Source organism: Hylobates moloch, unplaced genomic scaffold, assembly GCF_009828535.3.
Source record: "Hylobates moloch isolate HMO894 unplaced genomic scaffold, HMol_V3 SCAFFOLD_15, whole genome shotgun sequence".
Taxonomy (NCBI): Eukaryota; Metazoa; Chordata; class Mammalia; order Primates; family Hylobatidae; genus Hylobates; species Hylobates moloch.
The window spans coordinates 3567756-3591930 of record NW_026652290.1 but is presented as its reverse complement, the minus strand read 5'-3'; the positions used below and the strand labels follow the sequence as shown (position 1 = coordinate 3591930).

Below are 24175 nucleotides of genomic sequence, written 5' to 3'. Positions count from 1 at the left end.
TTGTGACGGCCTTTGTGCAAGGTTGTGGTTTTTGCAGAGTCTTTGTGATAGTTTTCGTTATCAGATATTTATGCACGAGAACCCTCGTCATGGGTTTCTTGGGCTGTGTCCGGGTTTTTTTTCTTTTCTGTTTCTTAACACAAGTGACTCCATTTAGATTAACAACTTTTGCACTCTCAGGACACTCACAGCCTAAGCCACCTCTGCCGCTACGTTGTCAAATGCGATGGGAGTGTGGCTAGGCCACCTCCTTCCCTGGTGCTTTGTTCCCTGTAACCACGCGTCATCGATCACACACCCGCTTCCTGATAATCTCCGAGAAGGAATCGGCCGAAGGGCTTCAGCATCCAGAAAGCCCCGAAAGCGCCACAATCAAGGCTCCTCCTCGGGCTCCCCGGTGCTGCCCCGGGCGCGCGCCATCCACCTGGCTGACAAAAAGCACCAGGACATGACCCAGTCCCCTTTGATTTCTGTCCAGAGGTGGCGGACCCACCTCGGGGCTGGGATGGAGGGCGGGTCGGGGTCGCTAGGCTTTTTGCAAAAGGGGCAAAGGACTGATGGGGGGCGTACGGAGCTGACGCCTGCGCTCCAAAGGGACGTCCTGGTCAAGGAGGATGGGCCGCGCCCCCGCCAGCCGTGGGGACCCTGGAGGTGCTTCTGCCTCGACGTCCTCCAACATGGGTGCTGCCAGACTCCGTTGCGCTCCTGAGTTGCTCCTCGCGGAATTCCAGCCGCCCGACATGGGTGTCTCACTTTCGGCTTCTGGGCCATGTTGGGGCGGCGGAGGACCCCGGGGGACCGGCGGGAGAGTGGGAAAGGTGTGGCGGGAAAGCCGAGCGAGGCCCTCATCCACCCTCCTGTTGGCGGGGGCGGCAAGTGGGTTTCTTTCTTGCGTTCAGATTTTGCAGTAATTTGCAGCTGGACATGGGATATGGGAGACCAGGCTGCTCCTCGCAGTACACCCACCCACGCTCGCACCTGCCTCGGCGAAGCCGCTCGCTGCTGGTTCCTGCACAAGCTAAAGAGCTTCCGCATGCAGAAAAACGGAAAGCGCGCCGCGCACGCGCGCCAAGGAGTTTGGCGACGGCCCCGCCCCTCGCCTGCCTCGTCCCGCCCCTTTAGAGGTAGGGACAGCGCGGCTTCCGCCGGGAGGCCGGAACCGAGCCCGGGAGCCGGGGGCGGGGCCCCAGTGCCCCCTCCGCCAGCACCAACCCGCAGACGGTTCCCTGTCTGCCGCGCCCCAATTTCGATTTTCAAACGCAACTCCTACAGGATTCTGAGACCCTCGCCCCATCTCCCATATCCCATTTCCAGCTGCAAATTACTGGAGAATCTGAACCCAGGAAAGAAACCCATTTGCCGCCCCGCGTCTTCCCTCTCCAGACAGGTGGAGGGCGGGTGAGGGTCTCGCTCGGCTTTACTCCCGCACCTTTCCCACCCTCCCGCCTGTCCCTGGGGGTCCTCGGTCACCGCGGCCATGGCCCAGAAGCCAAAGGTGAACCCCCACGTCGGGCGGCTGGGATACCTGCAGGCGCTGGTCACGGAATTCCAGGAGACCCAAAGCCAAGGTGAGAGCCACGGTGGGATCAGGTGGCAGGGTCCTCTGTGACCGCCGCCCGGACCTGGCTTCAGTGCCGCTTTCCCGTTGCAGACGCCAAGGAGCAAGTCCTCGCCAACCTTGCCAACTTCGCTTATGACCCCAGCAACTACGAGTATCTGCGGCAGCTGCAGGTCCTGGATTTATTTCTCGATTCGCTGTCGGAGGAGAATGAGACCCTGGTGGAGTTTGCTATTGGTAAGGGCGGGGCCCGTTCCCTAGATGCCTAAATGGGCCAGGGTGAGATAAGTGAGTTAGAAGTGAGTCCTTGGGGCCAGGCGTGGTGGCTCACACCTGTAATCCCAGCAGTGTGGGAAGCTAAGGCGGGCGGATCACCTGAGGTCAGGAGTTCGAGACCAGCCTGGCCAACATGGCGAAACCCCGTCTCGTACAAAAATTAGCTGGACGTGGTGGCGAGTGCCTGTAATCCCAGCTACTAGCGAGCCTGAGGCAGGAGAAGCTTGAACCCAGGAGGCGAATGTTGCAGTGAGCTGAGATCGCGCCACTGCACTACAGCCTAGGCGACAAAAGTGAGACTCTGTCTCAAAAAAAAAAAAAAAAAAAAAATTAGCTGCACACAGTGGTGTGCACCTATAGGCCCAGCTACTCTGGAGGCTGAAGCAGGAGGTATTGCTTGAATCTGGGAGGCAGAGGCCGAAGTGAGCTGAGATTGTGCCACTGCACTACAGCCTGGGTGACAGAGTGAGACCACGTCTCAAAAAAATATGTTTTAAAAAGAGCAGTTTTGTAGCTGGGCGCGGTGGCACACACCTGTAATACCAGCACCAGCACTTTGGGAGGCTGAGGTGGGTGGATCACCTGAGGTCAGGAGTTCCAGACCAGCCTGGCCAACATGGTGAAACCCCATCTCTAACTAAAAATACAAAAATTAGCTGGGCGTGGTGGCGGGCGCCTGTAATCCCAGCTACTTGGGAGGCTGAGGCAGGAGAATCGCTTGAACCCGGTAGGCAGAGGTTGCAGTGAGCCAAGATGGCGCCACTGCACTCCAGCCTGGGCAACAGAGAGACTCTGTCTCAAAAAACAAACAAACAAACAAACAATTTCAGGCGGGTGAGGTGGCTCACACCTGTAATCTCAGCACTTTGGGAGGCTGAAGCAGGCAGATCACTTGAGTTCCGGAGTTTAAGACCAGCCTGGGCAACATGGCAAAACCCCATCTCTGCTAAAAAAGAAAAAAAAAAAAAATTAGTCTGGCGTGGTGTCCCAGCTACTCAGGAGGCTGAGGGCCTGGGAGGTCGAGGCTGCAGTGAGCTGGGATTGGGCCACTGTACTCCAGCCTGGGTGACAAAACGAGAATCTGTCTCAAAAACAAAAATAACTGATATTTAGTGTTTTCATATCAAGAGAAGCAGAGATGTCTTGCAGTCTGTAACTTATGGCTTCTGTAGTTGTTATGATCTTAAGACCTATTGAGTTATTCACTGGGTAGATATTTATTGCACGTGTACCATATATGCAAGCTACTGCTCTAAATGCTGGAGTATGGTGAACACGTTAGGGAAAGGTCTTTGCCCTTCAGGAGCTTACATTCTAGTAGGGGGGACAGGTGGTTAGCAAACAGAAAAGATGATGCTCAGAAGGAAATAAATGGGGTGATGAGAGACAGCAGTAGAAGGTGGGGGTTACTTCAGTTTTGGCCATCATGAGAACGGCATTTTAGCAGGGACACAGCATGGGCAAAGGCCTTAAAACAGGAAGGAGCCAGACGGAAGGCCGATGTGGCAGGATCGTTGTAGTGAAGTGGAGAATGGCACAAAAAGAGTTTAGAGAGTTCAGTGGCACCAGAGCTTGCAGGAGCTTAGATGTAGGCCGTGGGAAATAGTTTGAAGCAAACAAAATTTTGAGAACAAACAAAAATTCCTTTTTCAAGCCATGCACAGTGCCCACCTGTAGTCCCAGATACTCAGGAGGATCGCTTGAGCCCAGGAGTTTGAGGCTGTAGTGTGCTGCGATTGCACGATTGCACCTGTGAATAGCCACTGCACTCCAGCCTGGGCAACACACACGTAATCCCCTGGCTGAAGTCTTGTCAGGCTTCTCCACTGTAAAATTACTCTTTCTTTCCCCTCTTTATATTATACACATTGGAAAGAAGTCACTACATAAATTATCTTTTCCTCGGATAGGGGTCCAGCGCCCCCGAATTTTGTATTTTAAGGGTTTCAGTGGTTTGATCCTGACCTTGTGATCCGTCACCCGGCCTCCAAATCTGGGTTACAGGCTGACCACCGGCCTGGCCCATAAATTACTTAAACTCTTTTTATTTTTTTTTTTTTTTTTCTTTTTTTTTTTTTGAGTAGGCTATATGTCATGTAGGTTGGATCATGTGTGATCATATCACCATAAATTAATTCTGGGTCAATTCTGCCTTAGCCTCCAATGACTACAGGTGTCACCACCATCCCACCAATTTTTTTTTTTTTTTTTTTTTTTGAGACGGATCGTCTGTGGCGCGATCTCAGCTCACTGCAAGCTCTGCCTCCTGGGTTCACGCCATTCTCCTGCCTCAGCCTCTCCGAGTAGCTGGGACTACAGGCGCCCGCCACCACACCTGGCTAATTTTTTTGTAATTTTAGTAGAGACGGGGTTTCACCGTGGTCTCGATCTCCTGACCTCTTGATCCGCCCGCCTCGGCCTCCCAAAGTGCTGGGATTACAAGCGTGAGCCACCGCGCCCGGCCCAATTTTTTTTTTTTTTTAATTTTTTGTCGAGACAGGGTCTCACTGTGTTGCCCAGACTGGTCTCGAACTCCTGGCCCCAAGAGATAAATCTCTTGTAACCCTAAACGGACCCTCATTTCATAACACTGATTCTTGAAGGCCCCAACCAGGAATGCAAATGTTCCCCCTTCTGGTTTGTCTCATTGCCTTTTTGTGGTTTCTTTATCCCCTTTATTTCCTATAATCCAGAAATTGGGTTGAAGGTCTTGATAGGATCAAATAACACATTTTTTATTTTATTTTTTTTTATTTTTTGAGATGGAGTCTTGCTCTGTTGCCCAGGCTGGAATGCGGTGGTGCAATCTCAGCTCACTGCAACCTCTGCCTCCTGCGTTCCAACAATTCTCCTGCTTCAGCCACCCGGTATGGGATTATAGGTGCCCGCCACTACGCCCGGCTAATTTTTGTGTTTTTAGTAGAGATGGGGTTTCACCATGTTGGCCAGGCTGGTCTTAAACTCCTGACCTCAGGTGATCCGCCCGCCTCAGCCTCCCAAAGTACTGGGGTTACAGTCGTGAGCCACCACGCCTGGCCCAAGTAACACATTTTTAAAAACACATTTTTTATTATTATTATTTTTTTTTTTTGAGACGGAGTCTTGCTCAGTCACCGAGGCTAGAGTGCAGCGGCGTGATCTCAGCTCACTGCAAGCTCTGCCTCCCGGGTTCACACCATTCTCCTGCCTCAGCCTCCCAAGTAGCTGGGATTACAGGCGCCCGCCACCACACCCGGCTAATTTTTTGTACTTTTAGTAGAGACGGGCTTTCATCATGTTAGCCGGGATGGTCTCGATCTCCTGACCTTGTGATCCGCCTGCCTCGGCCTCCCAAAGTGCTGGGATTACAGGCGTGAGCCACCGCGCCCGGCAAAAATACATTATTATAAGTGTGATTCAAATTTTTGAAAGACCATCCAGGTCTCCTCTAAAGAGGAAAGGAGGTTCCTGGGGCTAGACTACAAATGAGGGTCTTCTCTCCATGAGGGGGCTCCAGCACATGTGCACACAGATTCACACTCCCACAGACAGCTGCCCCTTGGCCACTCCCTGGGTTTGGAAGTGCACACACCAACAATGGCATTCACCCCGGGGGTCAGGATCCAGGAGAGAGGCCCACGCGGCTGTGGGAGCAGGTTTAGGGCCTGGAGCTCCAGGTGCAGGGGAAGGACGGCGGTGGGCTTTGGGTGAGCTCCCTGGACTTACTGCCCTGCAGAGGACCAGAGTGGCGCCTGGTAAAGCCAAGCCAGGGCAGGAGCCCTAGTTGCCCAGGTCCCCGAGTGATGCCAGCTCCTCTAGAAGATTATTATGCCAAACAAATATTCTAAAAAGTTGGTCTCTAAAACGTCCTCCGTCCCCTCCCTTTTCGTGCCTCTGCCCCACAGCTGCTGCAGTCTGAATGGTGACGGTGGCCCCTGCAGAAGCATGTGGCTAAACCTCCACCAGGGGGCAATAGAGCTCCTTCAAATCAAGCTGCTGACCCTGGAGAAAAATTGGCGGAAGTCACAGAGCAGTCCCCACAAAAAGTGTTTACCAAGTGGAGTCTTTCCTGCTGGCGTTTCCTCAGGGTCAGGAAGCAACTTTCCCAGGACGGGCACCCTGAGGTCCGGGTCCACTGAGCTGTGGGGGCGGCGTGGGCCTGGGCTGGGTTCTTGCCATCCTGGGCAGCTTCCCCGCGTGGGTGACTGAGCCCGGGTCCTGGAGTCTGCAGTCCCCGCGTCTCCACTTCACAGCTGATTCCTAGAAGCTGAGTCCCGTCCCTTCTCCGAGCGTGGTTTCCTCACCCGCCTTGCCTGCCTTGCAGGCGGTTGTGGGAGTAGAAGTGTGGATGTGTGTGTCTGTGCATCTGTGTCTCTGTGCAGCTACTTTATCTAGAATTGTTAGGATCATTATCACCAGTTTTACTTTTCCCAACCATTTTTTCGTCCCTTTTTTCTCTTCCTTCTTCTGTCCAAGCAAGCTCCCCCGCCCCAAGCACAGTGGCTTTCTCAGCGTCGAATCCCTCCGTGGGACCCTCTGCAGATGAAATTTCTCGAAATTTCTCTTGTATTTATTATGCATGACTGAGAAGGAGAGCCACCGCGTATTTTCTTATTGCCGTCGTTTCCCTTTCTCTTAGTGTCTCTGCTTGGGGATCCCCGACAGGCATTTATTCTGCTGTTTCTGGAGAAGACTCTGTGCTGTGCTTTGGAGCTTTGAGTCTTTTATCGCCTGTGGCAGCCCTGAGATTGTGATCTCCCTGAGCCAGAGCCAGCCTTGCTTCTGTCTGCATGCTTTGAGTGCTTAGGCCTTTTGGCCTAGGGAGGAGGAGAGAAGAGAAAGGAAAGGCAGAGGATCTTCACTTAATAGATGTGGAGTCCTGGCCATGACTTGGTGCAGCACCCCTGGGCAGGGTTGGTTCTGGAAGGACTGGCAGAGTGGAGAGCTGGGTCAGATTGCCCATGGCTGTGGCTCGCAGAACCAAAACCAAGCTGAGTGCGGTGACTCACACCTGTAATCCCATTTGGGAGGCCGAGGCGGGTGGATCACTTGAGGTCAGGAGTTCGAGACCAGCCTGGTCAACATGGCAAAATCCCGTCTCTACTAAAAATACAAAAATTAGCTGGGTGTGATGGCGCGCATCTGTAGTCCCAGCTACTCGGAGGCTGAGGCAGAAGAGTTGCTTGAACCAGGAGACAGAGGTTGCAGTGAGCCAAGATCACACCACTGCACTCCAGCCTGGGCGACAGAGCGAAACTCTGTCTCCAAAAAATAGAAAGAACAAAAACCACTGTCTGCTTGGTTGGGCAGGGTGGTTCATACCTGTAATCCCAGCATTCTGGGAGGCTGAAGCAAGAGGATCGCTTGAGCCGCCAGGAGTTCGAGAGCAGCCTGGGCAACATAGCAAAACCCTGTCCCTACAAAAACAAACAAAACAAGTGTCTGCTTGTTGGCAAGCAGCACAGTGAGTTGGATGAGAGCTGGGCCTCGGGGTCAGGCAGGCATCTGGGTGTGGGTTCTCTCTCCTCCAATCATCTGTCAGATGGGGACAGTGGCAGTAGCTGCTTCACATCAGTTGAGAGAATTAAATGAAACACCAGAGTGCTCTTTTAGGGTTAGTGTCTGCAGCTGCAGATAGGATCCCCTTGGTCGCCATCCAAAGACAAATACCCAAAACCCTTTGAGGGTGAGCAGTCGCCCCTTCTCTCAGAGAGGTGAGGTGGGAGATGGGATAACGTCCTATCAAGGGAACCACTCATCTGCTCCAGGAATTCTTACCTTCTGGAAAAACATCACGGAATGACAGGAACACCCATCCTCAGCCTCCCAGAGGGTGCCCAGGCAATGTTAGGTGGGGAGAGCCTGGCTACAGGCCCGGTGCTGTTGTGCCCCCATCACGGATGGCATTAGCTCACACTTGGGGAGCACCCACTGGGTGCCAGGCGCTTGCTTCTTGTGCATTGGAGATAGTACTGAAGTAGATGTGCTTACACCGCCTTCTTTCCAATCAGGACTCTGAGGCTTAGGGAGGTTCCGTGGGCTGGCCAAAGGTTTAAAGAGTACCAGACCTAGGCCGGGCGTGGTGGCTGATGCTTGTAATCCCGGCACTTTGGGAGGCCGAGGTGGGCGGATCACCGGAGGTCGGGAGTTCGAGACCAGCCTGACCAACATGGAGAAACACCGTCTCTACTAAAAATATAATTAGCTGGGTGCAGTGGTGCGCGCCTGTAATCCCAGCTACTCGGGAGGCTGAGGCAGGAGAATCGCTTGAACCCAGGAGGTAGAGGTTGAGGTGAGCCAAGATCATGCCATTGCACTCCAGCCTGGGCAACAAGAGTGAAACTCCGTCTCAAAAAAAGTAAATAAATAAAGAGTACCAGACCTGAGACTTAAACCCAAAGCAGTCAGAGTCTAAAAGGGCCTCTAAGGCCCTTTTCCTGCCCTTAGAGGAGTTCCAATTCCTAGGATTGTGGAGTGAAAGCTAGAAAGGAGTTTACCCCAAATTGCTCATTTTATCAATAAGGAAGCTGTGGTGCAGACAGCTGCCCCTCATCTGGCTGTCACAGGCCAGGGTGGAGAATGCAGGCTTCCTTCGGTCTGTCCCTGCAGCCACCGCACTCACAGGTACCCTTCCATGCTGGCTTTGCTGTGGCAGCCCTGAGTGAGGTCTGCTCTTTGGCCCAGCACTTCTGCCTCGTCTCTGAGGGCTGGAAGCCGGATGCTATCCAACCAAATGGATCCGCTCAGCCTTCACACTAAGGCCAATTACTGACAAAACTGCAGTGAGAAAGTGCAGCTTTGGTTGGTTTGTTTGTGTGTTTGTTTGTTTTGAGACTAAGTCTCCCTCTGTCGCCCAGGCTGGAGTGCAGTGGTGCGATCTTGTCTCACTGCAACCTCCGCCTACCTGGTTCAAGCAGTTCTCCTGCCTTCAGCCTCCTGAGTAGCTGGGATTACAAGCACCCGCCACCACACCCGGCTAATTTTTTTTGTTTTGTTTTGTTTTGTTTTGTTTTTTTGTTTTGAGACGGAGTCTCGCTCTGTCGCCCAGGCTGGAGTGCAGTGGCGCGATCTCGGCTCACTGCAAGCTCCGCCTCCCGAGTTCACGCCATTCTCCTGCCTCAGCCTCTCCGAGTAGCTGGGACTACAGGCGCCCGCCACCACGCCCGGCTAATTTTTTTGTATTTTTTAGTAGAGACGGGGTTTCACCGTGGTCTCGATCTCCTGACCTCGTGATCCGCCCGCCTCGGCCTCCCAAAGTGCTGGGATTACAAGCGTGAGCCACCGTGCCCGGCCACACCCGGCTAATTTTTGTATGTTTAGTAGAGACTGGGTTTCGACATGTTGGCCAGGCTGGTCTCGAACTCCTCACCTCAGGTGATCTGCCCGCCTCGGCCTCCCAAAGTGTTGGGATTACGGGCGTGAGCCACTGTGTCCAGCCAAAAGTGAGGCCTTTATTGCGGGGCGACCAGCAAGAAGAATCCGGCAGCCCATGCTCAAGACCCAAACTCCCAGATGGCTTATGGGTAAGGGTGTTCAAAGGCAGGAGGCAGAGGTTACAGACAAAGTTTTAAATCAGCACTGGGAGGCTATATATTGGTTTGGCCTAAGAAGGCAGGATGTCTCCAAGGGATTGGGCACAGATCATAGGTGGCTTCAAAGATTTTCTGATTTGTGATTGGTTAAGGAGGTGAAGCTTTGTCTACAAATTTGGCATCAGCAAAAAAGAATGTTAGCTATGACCTGTGAGCATGTCCTCCAGGCCCCTCAAGGAGTCTAAAGAATGGTCAGAGTGCAGTTTTCAGTTCCTTTTATCTGAGCTCTCAGTGCCAGGGGAACTGTTTGTTGAGGGTCCAGGTTTCTGAAAAGCAACTCAAGGACAGATATTAAGATGTTATCTTTAGGCCGGGCGTAGTGGCTCACACCAGTAATCCCAGCACTTTGGGAGGCCGAGGCGGGTGGATCACTTGAGCTCAGGAGTTCAAGACCAGCCTGGCCAACATGCTGAAACCCTGTCTCTACTAATAATACAAAATCTAGCTGGGTGTGGTGGCAGGAGCCTGTAATCCCAGCTACTCTGGAAGCTGAGGCAGGAGAATCGCTTGAACCCAGGAGGCAGGCAGAGGTTACAGTGAGCCAAGATCGCGCCACTGCACTCCAGCATGGGCGACAGAGCAAGACTGTCTCAAAAAAAAAAAAAAAAAGTTATCTTTAGTTTCTATGGGGAAACCAGACATCCCCTGATTCTGACTTCCTTGGCTATTGTTTTAAGCTAACTATTACCTTCTTGCTTATCAAGTTGCTCGTTTGCTTCTCAGGACTAGCTAGGTGCCTGGAATTTCATGAAGGGACTCAAGATTTCCATGCTTGGGGGCCTGCAGACCCCTAGAGAAGCCCCCGCTCTCGACGTCAGCCAGGGCTTCAGTCTGACCTCAAGTGTTCCCATCAGCGGTGGCAGTGGAACTGCAGTGGCAGCAACCACTCGCCAGCAGCAGCCTGGCCTTGCTCACCGTCGTCTCTGTATGGCGATCTCTTTCTCCTGTGGCTTCCTCTCAGTTGGCCGTCGGCACCGCCACAGCCATGAGGAAGGATCCGGCTACAGCGACTGCGGAGAACGTGCATGGGTTTTCAAGTCTCGGGGCTCTTTTGTGGCCTCTTGTGGATTTGCCCATTTAGAGCAATCGTAGAACTAGTTTATTGACCCTTTCTTGTGCTTCTGGCTGCCTTTTCTCCCCAGGGTCCAGGGCTCCTGTTTGGGTGCTGTTGGGATAAAAGCTGCCTCTCCTGGATGCCCGCCCAGTGCTCACCACACGCCCACCCGAACCAGCCCTGCCCACAAGGCCTCTGAATCTGTCATTAACGGCAAGGCAGATGGTTCTAACCCCTTTTTACATATCAGGAACCCCCACCACCAAGTGAGGGCAAGTCCACTGCCTGGGGCTCCCGCTGTTAGTGATAACTGGAGCCAGGACTTCGCCCCTGTCATCCAGGATCCAAATTCTGTGCCCCGGGAACCCAGCTGGCACCAGGCTCAGACTCTAGTACCTTGTTCTTTTTTTTTTTTTTTTTTTTTTGAGGTGAGGTCTCGCTCTGTCACCCAGGCTGGAGTACAGTGGCGCAATCTCGGCTCACTGCAACCTCTGCCTCCCAGGTTCAAACGATTCTCCTAGCTTAGCCTCCTGAGTAGCTGGGATTACAGGTGCACTCCACCATGCCCAGCTAATTTTTTTGTATTTTTAGTAGAGATGGGGTTTCACCATATTGGTTAGGCTGGTCTCAAACTCCTGACCTGATGATCCGCCCGCCTCGGCCTCCCAAAGTGCTGGGATTACAGGCATGAGCCACCCCGCCCGGCCTCTTCCTTTGTTCTTTGTCTCTACGGCACCTTGCTGTCTCTGCCACATCCCTGAGTGAGTTCTGGTGCAACTGGTAGTAATTTCTGCTGCAACTGGTAGTGCCCACAGTCCGGGGCCACACTGTACCAGTGTCATAGAGGAACTGCCACTGGGGCTGGGTGCAGTGGCTCATGCCTGTAATCCTAGCACTTTGGGAGGCTGGGGTGGGAGGATCACTTGAGCCCAGGAGTTTGAGGCCAGCCTGGGAAACACAGTAAGACCCCAGCTCTACAAAAAAATATGAAAAATTAATGAGGCATGGTGGTACACGCATGTAGTCCCGGGTACTTAGGAGGCTGAGGCAGAAGGATCACCTGAGCCCAGAAGGTCGATGCTGCAGTGAGCCATGATCATGACGCTGCCCTCCAGCCTGGGTGACAGAGCAAGACACTGTCTCCAAAAAAACCACAAACAAAAAAAGAAGGAACAGACACTGGGAGGCGGCCTTGGTTAGGCCAGAGCTGCCCTTGTTTGGGATGTTGGATGGGAGGTGGATGAATTATGGAAACCAGATGTAAAGCCAGGATCTCAGTAAATAGTCATTAAATGAAAGAATTCTGAGTTCAAGTCCTAAATGAAAGCCGTTGGAATTCATTTGGGAGTGTCTGCCCACACCACCATTGACTGACTCTTAAATGTCCTGTATACTTGCACCATCCTAGATGTTGCATGGAGATATGAAGGAATCAGGAGATAATTTTCTGCTTTCATGAAAACTGGTTGAATCCTAGAATATCATAGAATACTTAGCAGTTTTGTTACTAAAACAGTTTAAGGGCTGGGTGTGGTGGCTCACGCCTGTGATCCCAGCACTTTGGGAGGCTGAGGCTGGCGGATCACAAGGTCAGGAGATCGAGACCACCCTGGCTAACACTGTGAAACCCTGTCTCTACTAAAAAAAAAAATACAAAAAAAAATTAGCTGGGTGTTGTGGTGGGCGCCTGTAGTCCCAGCTGCTGGGGAGGCTGAGGCAGGAGAATGGCGTGAACCTGGGAGGCAGAGCTTGCAGTGAGCCAAGACCGCGCCACTGCACTCCAGCCTGGGTGACAGAGCAAGACTCCGTCTCCAAAAAAAAAAAAAAAACAAAACTGTATTACAGGGTATTTTCAGAAGTCTCACCTCCATTCTGGTCCCTTCTACCTTGTTCCCTGCCTCGTACTAACCCATTTCCTTATTACACTTTGGTGTCTTGCCAGCGTGAGTGCATACACAGAGGTGTTTTCATCTCCACCCTGCCTTCTTACACAAAGGGTAGCTTACTCTGTGTACTGTCTGTCCTTCAGACTTTTTTTTTTTTCTTTTTTGAGACGGAGTCTCGCTCTGTCGCCCAGGCTGGAGTGCAGTGGCGCAATCTCGGCTCACTGCAAGCTCCGCCTCCTGGGTTCACGCCATTCTCCTGCCTCAGCCTCTCCTAGTAGCTGGGACTACAGGCACCTGCCACCATGCCCAGCTAATTTTTTTGTATTTTTAGTAGAGACGGGGTTTCACCATGGTCTCGATCTCCTGACCTCGTGATCTGCCCACCTCGGCCTCCCAAAGTGCTGGGATTACAAGCGTGAGCCACTGCGCCCGGCCTGTCTTTCAGACTTGAAATTGAAGGAGCCATTTTCAAGACACTAAAGGAAAACCCAAGAACAAATAATCCCCTGTGAAGATGTATATATATATATATATATGTTTTTTTTTTTTTTTTTTTTTTTGAGACGAAGTCTCACTCCTGTCCCACCAGGCTGGAGTGCGATGGTGCGATCTCGGCTCACTGCAACCTCTGCCTCCCGGGTTCAAGTGATTCTCCTGCCACAGCCCCCCGAGTAGCTGAGATTACAGACGCCTGCCTCCATGCCCGGCTAATTTTTTATATTTTTAGTAGGGACAGGGTTTCACCATCTTGGCCAGGCTAGTCTAGAGCTCCTGACCTCAAGTGATCCACCCGCCTCGGCCTCTCAAAGTGCAAGGATTACAGGCGTGAGCCACCACGCCCGGCCTGCTGTGAAGACTTTGACCCTGGGCTGCTTCAGCTCAGCATGGGTGAGTCCCCAGATGTAGCTGTATCTTGAGCTGCCCTTGCCGAGGGCCTGCCCAGCCACCAGGTGCCAGGTGCCAGCTAAGCACTTGTCAGAAGCATCACCTCGTTTTGTTGTTTTGTTTTTGAGATGGAGTCTCACCCTGTTGACCAGGCTGGAGTGCAGTGGCATGATCTGGGCTCACTGCAACCTCCGCCTCCCAAGTTCAAGTCATTCTCCTGCCTCAGCCTCCCAAGTAGCTGGGACTACAGGCGAGTGCCACCATGCACAGCTAATTTTTGTATTTTTAGTAGAGATGGAGTTTTGCCATGTTGGCCAGGGTGGTCTTGAACTCCTGACCTCAGGTGATCCACCTTCAGCCTCCCAAAGTGCTGGGATTACAGGCGTGAGCCCCCATGCCAGGCCAATATCACCCCATTTAATCCCTGGGACCATCCTTTGACCTTCCCCTCGTGATCTGGGTTGTCCCTCCCTGCCCCAGTGCCCGACATGGCATGTGAGCTGAGGTCACCCACCTGACCTCCCTGAGTCTCTGACTTTCTCATCTTGCTGTCGTGTGGGGTTTCCTCTTTTGCCTCCCCCAGGGTTCTCGTATAGAGTTCCTGTGTTTCCTGATGTCTAGAAGGCCCTGCCCTTGCTTCTTGTTTTCTCTTCGCCTTGTGCAGAGCATGTTCATCAGACAGTCAGAACTTGTTCTCCTTTCTGTTTTATAACAATTTTTAAGATTGCAGTATGGCGGCCGGGCGCGGTGGCTCACGCCTGTAATCCCAGCACTTTGGGAGGCCGAGGCGGGCGGATCTTGAGGTCAGGAGATCAAGACCATCCTGGCTAATACGGTGAAACCCCATCTCTACTAAAAATACAAAAAATTAGCCGGGCGTGGTGGCGGGCACCTGTAGTCCCAGCTACTCAGGAGGCTGAGGCAGGAGAATCACTTGAACCTGGGAGGGGGAGATTTCAGTGAGCCGAGATCGCACCACTGTACTCCAGCCTGGGCGACAGAGCGAGACTCGGTCTCAAAAAAAAAAAAAAAAAGATTACAGTATGATCAACAGAATAAAATGCACATATCTTAAGTGCCAGTTTGGTGAATTTTGAAATTCATTGAGCTATGTGTACATTCACGTAAGCAGCTCCTAAACCAAGACGTAGAAACTCTCATCACACCCACACTGGGTCAGTATCTCCCACTCCAAGGCAACCACTATTCTAACCTCTATCCGGTGGATTTGTTTTGCCTGTTCTTGAACTTCATACAAACAGAATCATGCAGGATCTACTCTCGTATCTGATTTCTTTCACTCAACATTATGTTTTTCACATTCATCCAAATTGTTGCAGTATCATCGTCCATTCCTTTGGATGTGCCACAATTTGTTTATGCATCTGCCTGTAGACGGAGATTTGAGTTGTTTCTAGTTTAAAACTTTATGAATGAAGCTGTTAGGATCATGTTCATACAAATATGTACTCATTTCTCTCACCTAGGAGTGGAGTTGCGCAGTCCTAGGGTAGATGTGCATTTAACGTCATGAGAAACTGCCAAATCACTTTTCCATGTAGTTACACAAGGTTATGCTATATGCTCTACTTCCTTGCCAACACTTAGTATTGGCCATTTTTTTTTTTGTTTTTGAGATGGAGTCTCGCTCTGTCACCTACACTGGAGCACAGTTGGCGCGATCTCGTCTCGCTGCAACCTCCGCCTCCTGGGTTCAAGCGATTCTCCCACCTCAGCCTCCCGAGTAGCTGAGGTTGCATATGTATGCCACCATGCCTGGCTAATTTTTGTATTTTTAGTACAGATGGGTTTTCGCCATGTTGGCCAGGCTGGTCTGGAACTCCTGGCCTCAAGTGATCCACCCTTCTCACCCTCCCAAAGTGCCAGGATTACAGGTGTGAGCCACCGCACCCAGCAGCAGTGTTTTTTATTTTTGCTATTATGTTGGGTGTGTAGTGGCATATTCTTGTAGTTATAATTTTTATTTCTCGGATACGTAATGAGCATATTTCCATATGTTTTGGCCCTTTTGCAAAGAAGACTTTAAGTCTTTTTGCTCATTTTCAAAATTGGGTTGTTCATCTTTTATTGATATGCAGGAGTTCTTGATGTGTTCTGGATACCAGCCTCCTGTCAGATGGATAGTCAATGAATGTTTTCTCCTTTTGCCTTTTTACTGTGTTAATGGTGTCATTTGATGAGTTATTCTCCTTTCTCAGTGAAATTCAGCTTTTAAAAAAGAATAACGTCTGACCGGGCATGGTGGCTCACACCTGTAATCCCAGCACTTTGGGAGGCTGAGGCGGGTGGATCACGAAGTCAGGAGTTCGAGACCAGCCTGGCCAATATGGTGAAACCCTGTCTCTCCTAAAAATACAAAAGGAAATTAGTCGGGCATGTTGACGGGCACCTGTAATCCCAGCTACTCGGGAGGCTGAGGCAGAGAATTGCTTAAACCCAGGAGGCGGAGGATGCAGTGAGCTGAGATTGCGCCACTGCACTCCAGCCTGGGTGACAGAGCAAAACCCCGTCTCAAAACACAAACAAAAGAGAATAATATCTTTTAAAATTATTATTATTATTTTTTGACGGGGTTTCACTCTTGTTGCCCAGGCTGGAGTGCAGTGCTGTGATCTCAGCTCACCGCAACCTCTGCCTCCCGGGTTCAAGCGATTGTCCTGCCTCAGCTTCTCGAGTAGCTGGGACTACAGGCATGCGCCACCACGCCCAGCTAATTTTTTGTATTTTTAGTAGAGATGGGGTTTCACCATGTTGGCCAGGCTAATCTCGAACTCCTGACCTCAGGTGATCCTCCTGCCTCACCTCCCAAACTACTAGGATTACAGGAGTGAGCCACTGCACCTGGCCCTGGCTTTTTTAATTTTTTTTTTTTTTTTTTTTTTTTTTTTGAGACGGAGTCTCGCTCTGTCCCCCAGGCTGGAGTGCAGTGGCGCGATCTCGGCTCACTGCAAGCTCCGCCTCCCGGGTTCACGCCATTCTCCTGCCTCAGTCTCCCGAGTAGCTGGGACTACAGGCGCCCGCCACCACGCCCGGCTAATTTTTTTTTTTTTTTTGTATTTTTAGTAGAGACAGGGTTTCACCGTGTTAGCCAGGATGGTCTCGATCTCCTGACCTTGTGATCCGCCCGCCTCGGCCTCCCAAAGTGCTGGGATTACAGGCTTGAGCCACCACGCCCGGCAAGCTTTTTTAATTTTTAAAAGACTATCTGTAGAGATAACGTTTTCCTATTTATTAAACACCTGCTACATGCGAGGCTGCTGATAGAGAATGAGACAAGGCAGAGTCCCCGTTCTTACGGAGTTTATAGTTTGGTGGAGCAACAGCCAATAAACGTTTTGACAAATAACTACTGTGATGTCAGTAAGTGTGAAGGAAAGAAGCAAAGCCTGGTGAGGGGGGTGTGGTGGGGGGCAGGTTAGGTGCTCACAGAAAGCTCTTAGAGGAAGTGGCGTCTTAGCGGGCCTATCTTATTGTATGTACAATCTGGTGTCCTTCTTCCCTCCTTCATCTTAAATTACAGGCATTTTCTAACATGAATTATTCTTTGGAGACTTTTTTTTTTTTTTTAATTTTTGAGGCGAAGTCTCACTCTGTCACCCAAGCTGGAGTGCAGTGGCACAATCTCGGCTCACTGCAATCTCCACCTCCCGAGTTCAAGCAATTCTCTTGCCTCAGCCTCCCAAGTAGCTGGGACTACAGGGACACACCATCAGGCCCAGCTAATTTTTTTTTTTCCTTAGTAGAGACGGGGTTTCACTATGTTGGCTAGGCTGGTCTTGAACTCCTGACCTTGTGATCCACCCGCCTCGGCCTCCCAAAGTGCTGGGATGACAGGCATGAGCCACCACACCTGGCCTTTGAAGACTTTTTTCTTTTTTTTTTTGAGACAAGAGTTTCACTCTGTCGCCCTGGCTAGAGTGCAGTGGCGCGATCTCTGCTCACTGCAACCTCCACCTCCCGGGTTCAGGCCATTCTTCTGCCTCAGCCTCCTGAGTAGCTGGGACTACAGGCGCCCACCACCGTGCCCGGCTAATTTTCTGTATTTTTAGTAGACAGGGAGTTTCACCGTGTGTTAGCCAGGATGGTCTCAATCTCCTAATCTCGTGATCTGCCGCGCCCAGCCTGAAGACATTATTTTTAAGAACTGTAAATATTGCCGGACACAATGGCTCACGCCTGTCATCCCAGCACTTTGGGAGGCCAAGGCACGAGGTCAGGAGTTCGAGATTAGCCTGGCCAACATGGTGAAACCCCCGTCTCTACTAAAAATACAAAATTAGCTGGGCGTGGTGGTACATGCCTGTAATCCCATCTACTTGGGAGGCTGAGGCAGGAGAATCACTTGAACCCGGGAGGGGGAGGTTGCAGTGAGCCGAGATCGTGCCACTGCACACCAGCGTGGGCGACAAGAGCGAGGCTCATACTCAAAAAAAAAAAAAAAAAGTACTGTATGCTGTTTCATCATATACCTGTACCATAATTTAGCCATCTGGCTATTACCAAGCATTCTAGGAAGCTCCCAGTTTCCACGTTGCTCCTTTTCCATGGCTCTCCTCAGTTCTTCAGGGCAGGTTCACACAGGTAGACCCAGGGAGAAGCTCAAAGCAGCTGTGGCTGTGACCTCTTGTGGGTCCTCTGGCGCCATCTTGGCTCATCTTTCTGCTGCAGCTCAGACTTCCTGCCCTGAAACTCGCTGCCCTTTTCTTTTCTGGCCCTCACCCGCTTCTTCATCTCTAAGGGACACTACCCACCAGGCAGAGGGGCTTCAGGAGTTCCCTGCCACTGCAGAGAGGGCCCAAGCAGCTGGTGAGCTCTGGCTGGCACCCGGTCCATCCTTGCAGACTCCCAGGCCTCTGCGTGGGGAGGGAGGGAGAGGGGGGCTCTCCCGAGGCCTCCTCCCGCCCCCACCCTCTGGTTTTCCGCAGTCTGGGTGGCAGTGCCCTGCCCAGGCGCACCTGGGTGTGGTGATGACTCAGCTGCCAGGCAGTGACTCGGGCTTCACCTTATCACACTTTTCCACAGAGAGAAATCCCATCACCCCTGCTGCAGTCCAGTGTGCACAGGAGGCCGCTCCCCTGTCGGCTCGGGAGACATGCCTCGGGTGTGTCTGAGCAGCTGAGTCCGACCACAGCACTTCCACTGCCCCTGCTCCAGCCTGAGCCTGGCATCTGCCCAAGGCCGGATTTGTTGTCCTTACAGCTTCCAGAGGGCGCCACTTCCCATGGGAGGGGCAGAAGGCTCCCTCTCTTTAGCGTTTTGGGCAGCTCACTCAGCCTCTCATAGCCTCGACTTCTGATGATAGTACTTGTTTCTAGGGTTCAGTCATGTGTCCAGTGTGTGCTCAGTGAAGTGTCCACAGTTCTAGGAGCTTGAGACCTGCCTTATAGCTCCTGGTGGAAGGGACAGAGCAAGGACAGAAGGCAGCCCACAGAACGCCACAGCCACGCTAGGGGCCACCCTGTGCTTTAGCAAGTGCTGAAATGGGACTGGCAAGGGAGGCTCCAAGGGCCTCACGGGGAGAGGCGCTCGGTCAGGGCCTGCTTGCCCTCTGCTGCTGCTTCTCTTTCTCAGGACTCCAGAGAGGCCAAAGAGTTCCTTCCCTCCCTCAGATGTGTCTTGCCTGTGAGCTGCAGCCCAGATCTAAGAACTACAGAAGTCCAGGGTGGGCAGGATGTCAGGGAGCCACACTGTCCAGCTCCCTGACCATCTGTGGTTCTTTCAGCCCTTTCCGCCCCGGGTCAGTGCTTAAAGGACCAGGTGATGAAGGGCTGCCCTGACGTGGCAGAGCGCATAGTTGGGTATCCCAGGAAGCTGCCACTCGCAAGGAGAGCAGTGGAGGGTTTGTTACCAGCAAGAGGGTGTCAGCGTGTGCCAGCTGGGGGCTGAAAGGTCTCAGGGATGGACTGAGGTTGGCGACTGCAATGAGTGCCAGGGAGAGGGAAGAACAGACAGGATGGCTCAGGGGTAAGGACCACACGGACGTCTGGAATTTACTCCACGTGCAGTGAGATCCTTTAATAATGTTCCCCAGCTGGGCGCGGTGGCTCACGCCTGTAATCCTAGCACTTTGGGAGGCCAAGATGGGTGGATCACCTGAGGTCAAGAGTTTAAGACCAGCCTGGCTAATATGGTGAAACCCTGTCTCTACTAAAAATACAAAAAAATTAGCCAGGCGTGGTGGCATGTACCTGTAATCCCAGCTACTTGGGAGGCTGAGGCAGGAGAATCACTTGAACCCCGGGGGACAGGAGTTGCAGTGAGCCGAGATCGCGCCACTTCACTCCAGCCTGGGTGAAAGAGCGAAACTCCATCTCAGAAAAAAAAAAAAAAAAATGTTCCCCCAAAGCAGGACCAGCCTGACCCAGGTGCCTGCGGGAGCAGGCAGCAGAGTGAAACCTTGGCAGACTCCTGCCTCAGTCAGTGGAGGAGGGTCCTTGGCAGGGACACCATGGGCACCTGTCCCTCTGGCTGGGGAAGATGTCTTAGTTGGGTTTCAGGTTCAGGTAAGTCTTCTCTTTGTTAGTTTCCAGAAAAACAGGGGAAGTGGGTAGAGCTGTGGCCTTCACTCCTGATGGGTCACTCAGGACACTGGGCATGTTTTGCAAATGAGCTGAGAGGTGGCTTCCTCCACTGAGCAGGAACCAAAGGGAGGGGTACTGTGATGACAGGAAGCTCAGGATGCACAGGAAGTCATCTTCCCGCAGTGAGCAGCCGGTGCTGAGCAGAGTGACCTCCAAAACAAGGTAGCATCTGTCCCCAAGGCTAAGAGGTCATTACATTGAGGAGGCCTGACCTGAGGGAATGGGAGTGGGATTCCAGCCACATTACCTGAGCACATGAGTTCTTTGATCCAGAACCACTGATCTCTCACTGTTGCCTTTTCTGTTTTCCCCCAGAATCCTAGTAACGGTGACATGGAAATAACATTAAAATGCTCTAATCTCTTAATTACACTACATCTATCAAATGGTACACTCCTTACCATTAATTTGCAATCACTGCATAGCCATGCATGTGGATTTGTTGGCATGGAAAGGTGTTCACAATACATGGTTGTTTTTGTTTGTTTGTTTGTTTTGAGATGGAGTTTCACTCGTGAGTGCAATGGCACAATCTTGGCTCATTGCAACCTCAGCCTCCTGGGTTCAAGCGACTCTCCTGCCTAAGCCTCCCTAGTAGCTGGGACTATAGGCGTGCTCGACCATGCCCCGCTAATCACAATATATTGGTAAATGAAAAAAGCTGGGCCGGGCACAGTGGCTCACGCCTGTAATCCCAGCACTTCGGGAAGCCAAGGCGGGTGGAACACCTGAGGTCAGGAGTTCGAGACCAGCCTGGCCAACATGGTGAAACCCCGTCTCTACTAAAAATACAAAAATTTAGCCAGGCATGGTGGCACATGCCGGTTACCCCAGCTACTTGGGAGGCTGAGGCAGGAGAATCACTTGAACCTGGGAGGCGGAGGTTGCAGTGAGCTGAGATCATGCCACAGAACTCTAGCCTGGGCAACAGGGCAAAACTCTGTCTCAAAAAAAGAAAAAAAAGCTGGCATAAGCCATGCACAGTGGTGCATGCCTGTAGTCAGTCTTAACTCCCAGGGAGGCTAAGGCAGGATGGCTTAAAGCCAGAAGTTCAAGAACAGACTGGACAACATAGGGAGACCCCACCCCATCTCAGAAAACTGACCAAGCAGCAAGCAGAGTATCCCATTTTTACTAAATACTTACATGTATTCACATATTTCAAATTGTAGAATGAAAAACAAACGTTAGGTCAGCCACCTAACATTTGAGACGTAGTATTTGCTCTGTTGCCCAGGCTGGAATGCAGTGGTGCCATCTCGGCAACCTCCACCTACCGGGTTCAAGCTATTCTGCCTCAGCCTCCCAAGTAGCTGGGATTACAAGCATGTGCCACCAGGCCCAGCTAATTTTTGTATTTTTAGTAGAGACATGGTTTCACCATGTTGGCCAGGCTGGTCTGGAACTCCTGACCTCAGGGTGATCCACCCACCTCGGCCTCCCAAAGTGCTGGGATTATGGGCATGAGCCACTGTGCCCAGCCATTTGTTTGTTTTTGAGACAAGATCTCACTCTGTTGCCCAGGCTGGAATGCAGTGGTGCGATCATGGCTTACTGCAGCTCCACTTCTTGGGCCCAAGCAGTCCTCCCACCTCAGCCTCAAGTAGCTGGGACTACAAGCGTGTACCACCACGCCTGGCTAATTTTGTGTGTTTTGGTAGAGACAGAGTTTTGCCATGTCGCCAAGGCCGGTCTCGAATTCCTGGGCTCAAGGGATCCTCCTGCCTTGGCCTCCCAAAGTACTGGAATTACAGGTGTGAGCCACTGTGCCCAGCCCATTCTAGTATTTTTAACAGTTTTATTGCTATGTAATGGACATAATAAACTGTACATATTTAAATGGTACAATTTGATAAATTTTGGTATAAGTATATACCCATGAAACCATCATCTTATATTTTTATAATTTTTATAAATTGTTCTAAGGTGATGATACATTATAGGGTTTTAGTTTTTTATTTATTTTTTTTGAGACAGAATCTAGCTCTGTCGCCCAGGCTGGAGTGCAGTGGTGCAATCTCGGCTCACTGCAACCTCCGCGTCCCAGGTTCAAGCAATTCTCCTGCCTCAGCCTCACAAGTAGCTGGGATTACAGGCACCTGCCACCACGCCCGGCTAATTTTTGTATTTTTAGTAGAGACAGTTTCACCACGTTGGCCAGGCTGGTCTCGAACTCCTGACCTTAGGTGATCCACCCACTTCAGCCTTCCAAAGTGCTGGGATTACAGGCATGAACCACTGTGTCTGGGCTGGCCTTGTTTTAGGTTTTTACATTTAAGAAAGGGGAAAAAAAAAAAAGCATATCAGCCATTGAACTTGCTGAACCGAGAGGGAAAGGGATTTGTGCCCGCTTCTGGGAGGCTGGGCTGTGGCAGGCTGGAGCAGGCAGGCAGGCCTTTCTGGAACCTTGAGAAGGCAGGAGCCGGAATGGGCTTGGGATCCCTTGTGCTGGGGCCAGCTTCTCAACAGCCTGGGCCCCTCCCTGGGGCTCACGGGCAGGGGAGCTGGGAGGAGGCCCGGGGCTACACTACCCAGATTCTTCGTTGCTCTCCCACAGGAGGCCTGTGCAACCTGTGCCCAGACAGGGCCAACAAGGAGCACATCCTGCAGGCAGGAGGCGTCCCACTCATCATCAACTGCCTGTCCAGCCCCAACGAGGAGACGGTGCTGTCTGCCATCACCACGCTCATGCACCTGAGCCCGCCGGGCCGCAGCTTTCTCCCAGAGCTGACCGCCACGCCCGTGGTGCAGTGCATGCTTCGCTTCTCCCTCTCTGCCAGCGCCAGGCTCCGGAACCTGGCACAGATCTTCCTGGAGGACTTCTGCTCCCCCCGCCAGGTGGCCGAGGCCCGCGGCCGGCAGGCGCACTCTGCCCTGGGTATCCCACTGCCGAGGAGCGTGGCCCCGCAGCAGCGCTGATCCATGGAGACCGCGAGACCGCAGCACCCCTGCTGCTGGAGACCACGGTCCTGATGTGGACGCAGGGAACAGGGGGAGCACATGCTGCCCCATTGGTGCCTTTTCAGCCATTTGAAAGGCGGTTCTTTCAGCAGGACAGGCATTTACACTGTGATGAAACGCCACTGGGAGTGAGGAAGCCAGACTCCGGAGACACACGGAGAAGATCAAACTGGAGCTGCTTTCATAGGCTGGCACTCTCAACCCTACGTCTGGTGCCACCACCGCCAGGCTCAGGCCCTGGTATAAGAAGCGGCCAAAGGCCGGGCGCGGTGGCTCACGCTTGTAATCCCAGCACTTTGGGAGGCCGAGGCGGGCGGATGACGAGGTCAGGAGATCGAGACCACGGTGAGACCCCGTCTCTACTAAAAATACAAAAAATTAGCCGGGCGTGGTGGCGGGCGCCTGTAGTCCCAGCTACTTGGAGAGGCTGAGGCAGGAGAATGGCGTGAACCCGGGAGGCGGAGCTTGCAGTGAGCCGAGATCGCGCCACTGCACTCCAGCCTGGGTGACAGAGAGAGACTCTGTCTCAAAAAAAAAAAAAAAAAAAAAGCGGCCAAGTGCCTGGACCCAGAGGCTTTGCAGGACAGTGTTCTCAGGAGCTGGGCCTGAGGCTTAGGAGAGCTGCCTTCGCTGCAGGAAATCAGGGATTATCCCTTAACAGAAGTGTCTGGAGTAGTTTTCAGGGACAGGAATGAGATGCCTTGTGGTAAAAGGATCTCACCCTGGGAAGATGTGGTGCCCCCTCCAGGGCTCTGGAGGATGGATACCTCCCCCAGGGGCTCTCCAAGCTGGGCATTTGGGCCTGGTGGATGCCAACCTGGATAACCTGTGGCCTAGCATTGACTATCCGCCCAGCCCTGCTATCTGCCAGGCACTATGACTCCAAGATGAAGATGTGGTCCCTGCTCTTGAGTGACAGCCCAGAGACTTAATGTGGCCATCGGGCATCAAGCACTAGGCCATGCAGGTGATGACACGTCGGAATAGAGGCACCAGCCCTGGGAACTGCATCTTCTCCCCTTGCCACCCCACGGCCCCAACTGAAAGCTTCAGCCCTCCTCCCCCATTCGCCACCCCATGGCCCCGGCTAAAAGCTTCGGCCCTCCTCTGCTGTCACACTCAGTGATGGGGAGCCCTACCCCAGAAGTGTATCTCACGAGGGCATCAGGGACGCAGTGAGAGTGGTGCTCAAGGGAGTCAGGAAGAGACAGCAACATAAAGGATGTGGCTCCATGTCCACGGTGCCCCCTGGTCAACAGAAGGAGCGTGGGACCCGATGGAAAGGTGGAGCTCAGGGAAAATGGGAGGTCCTTGCCTCGTGTACCCCCTCAAGGCTGACCCCTTAGATGGCCCAGGAATGGCAGGTGCTACAAGAATGGTAC

At 52.3% G+C, this 24175-nt stretch overlaps 1 protein-coding gene across 5 annotated transcripts; it reads left to right on the top strand.

The window, feature by feature from the left end:
• Positions 1-1155: 1155 nt before the first annotated feature.
• Positions 1156-23250, top strand: ARMC7 (armadillo repeat containing 7). 5 transcript variants are annotated; one of them, XR_004252340.2, is made up of 4 exons: positions 1156-1568; positions 1652-1795; positions 5719-5901; positions 22390-22450. XR_004252340.2 is itself a non-coding variant. In XM_032177897.2 (4 exons), the coding sequence occupies exons 1-4, from the start codon at positions 1478-1480 to the stop codon at positions 6357-6359; spliced, it is 306 nt and encodes a 101-aa protein (XP_032033788.1). In that variant the 5' UTR covers positions 1156-1477; the 3' UTR covers positions 6360-7007. The 5 variants fall into 5 exon arrangements, 3 of the variants coding, with proteins under 3 accessions (XP_032033788.1, XP_032033787.1, XP_032033789.1); XR_004252339.2 differs by having other exon boundaries at positions 5719-5937; positions 22390-22430; XM_032177897.2 differs by lacking the exons at positions 5719-5901; positions 22390-22450 and adding exons at positions 6024-6028; positions 6294-7007.
• The last annotated feature ends 925 nt before the right edge of the window (positions 23251-24175 follow it).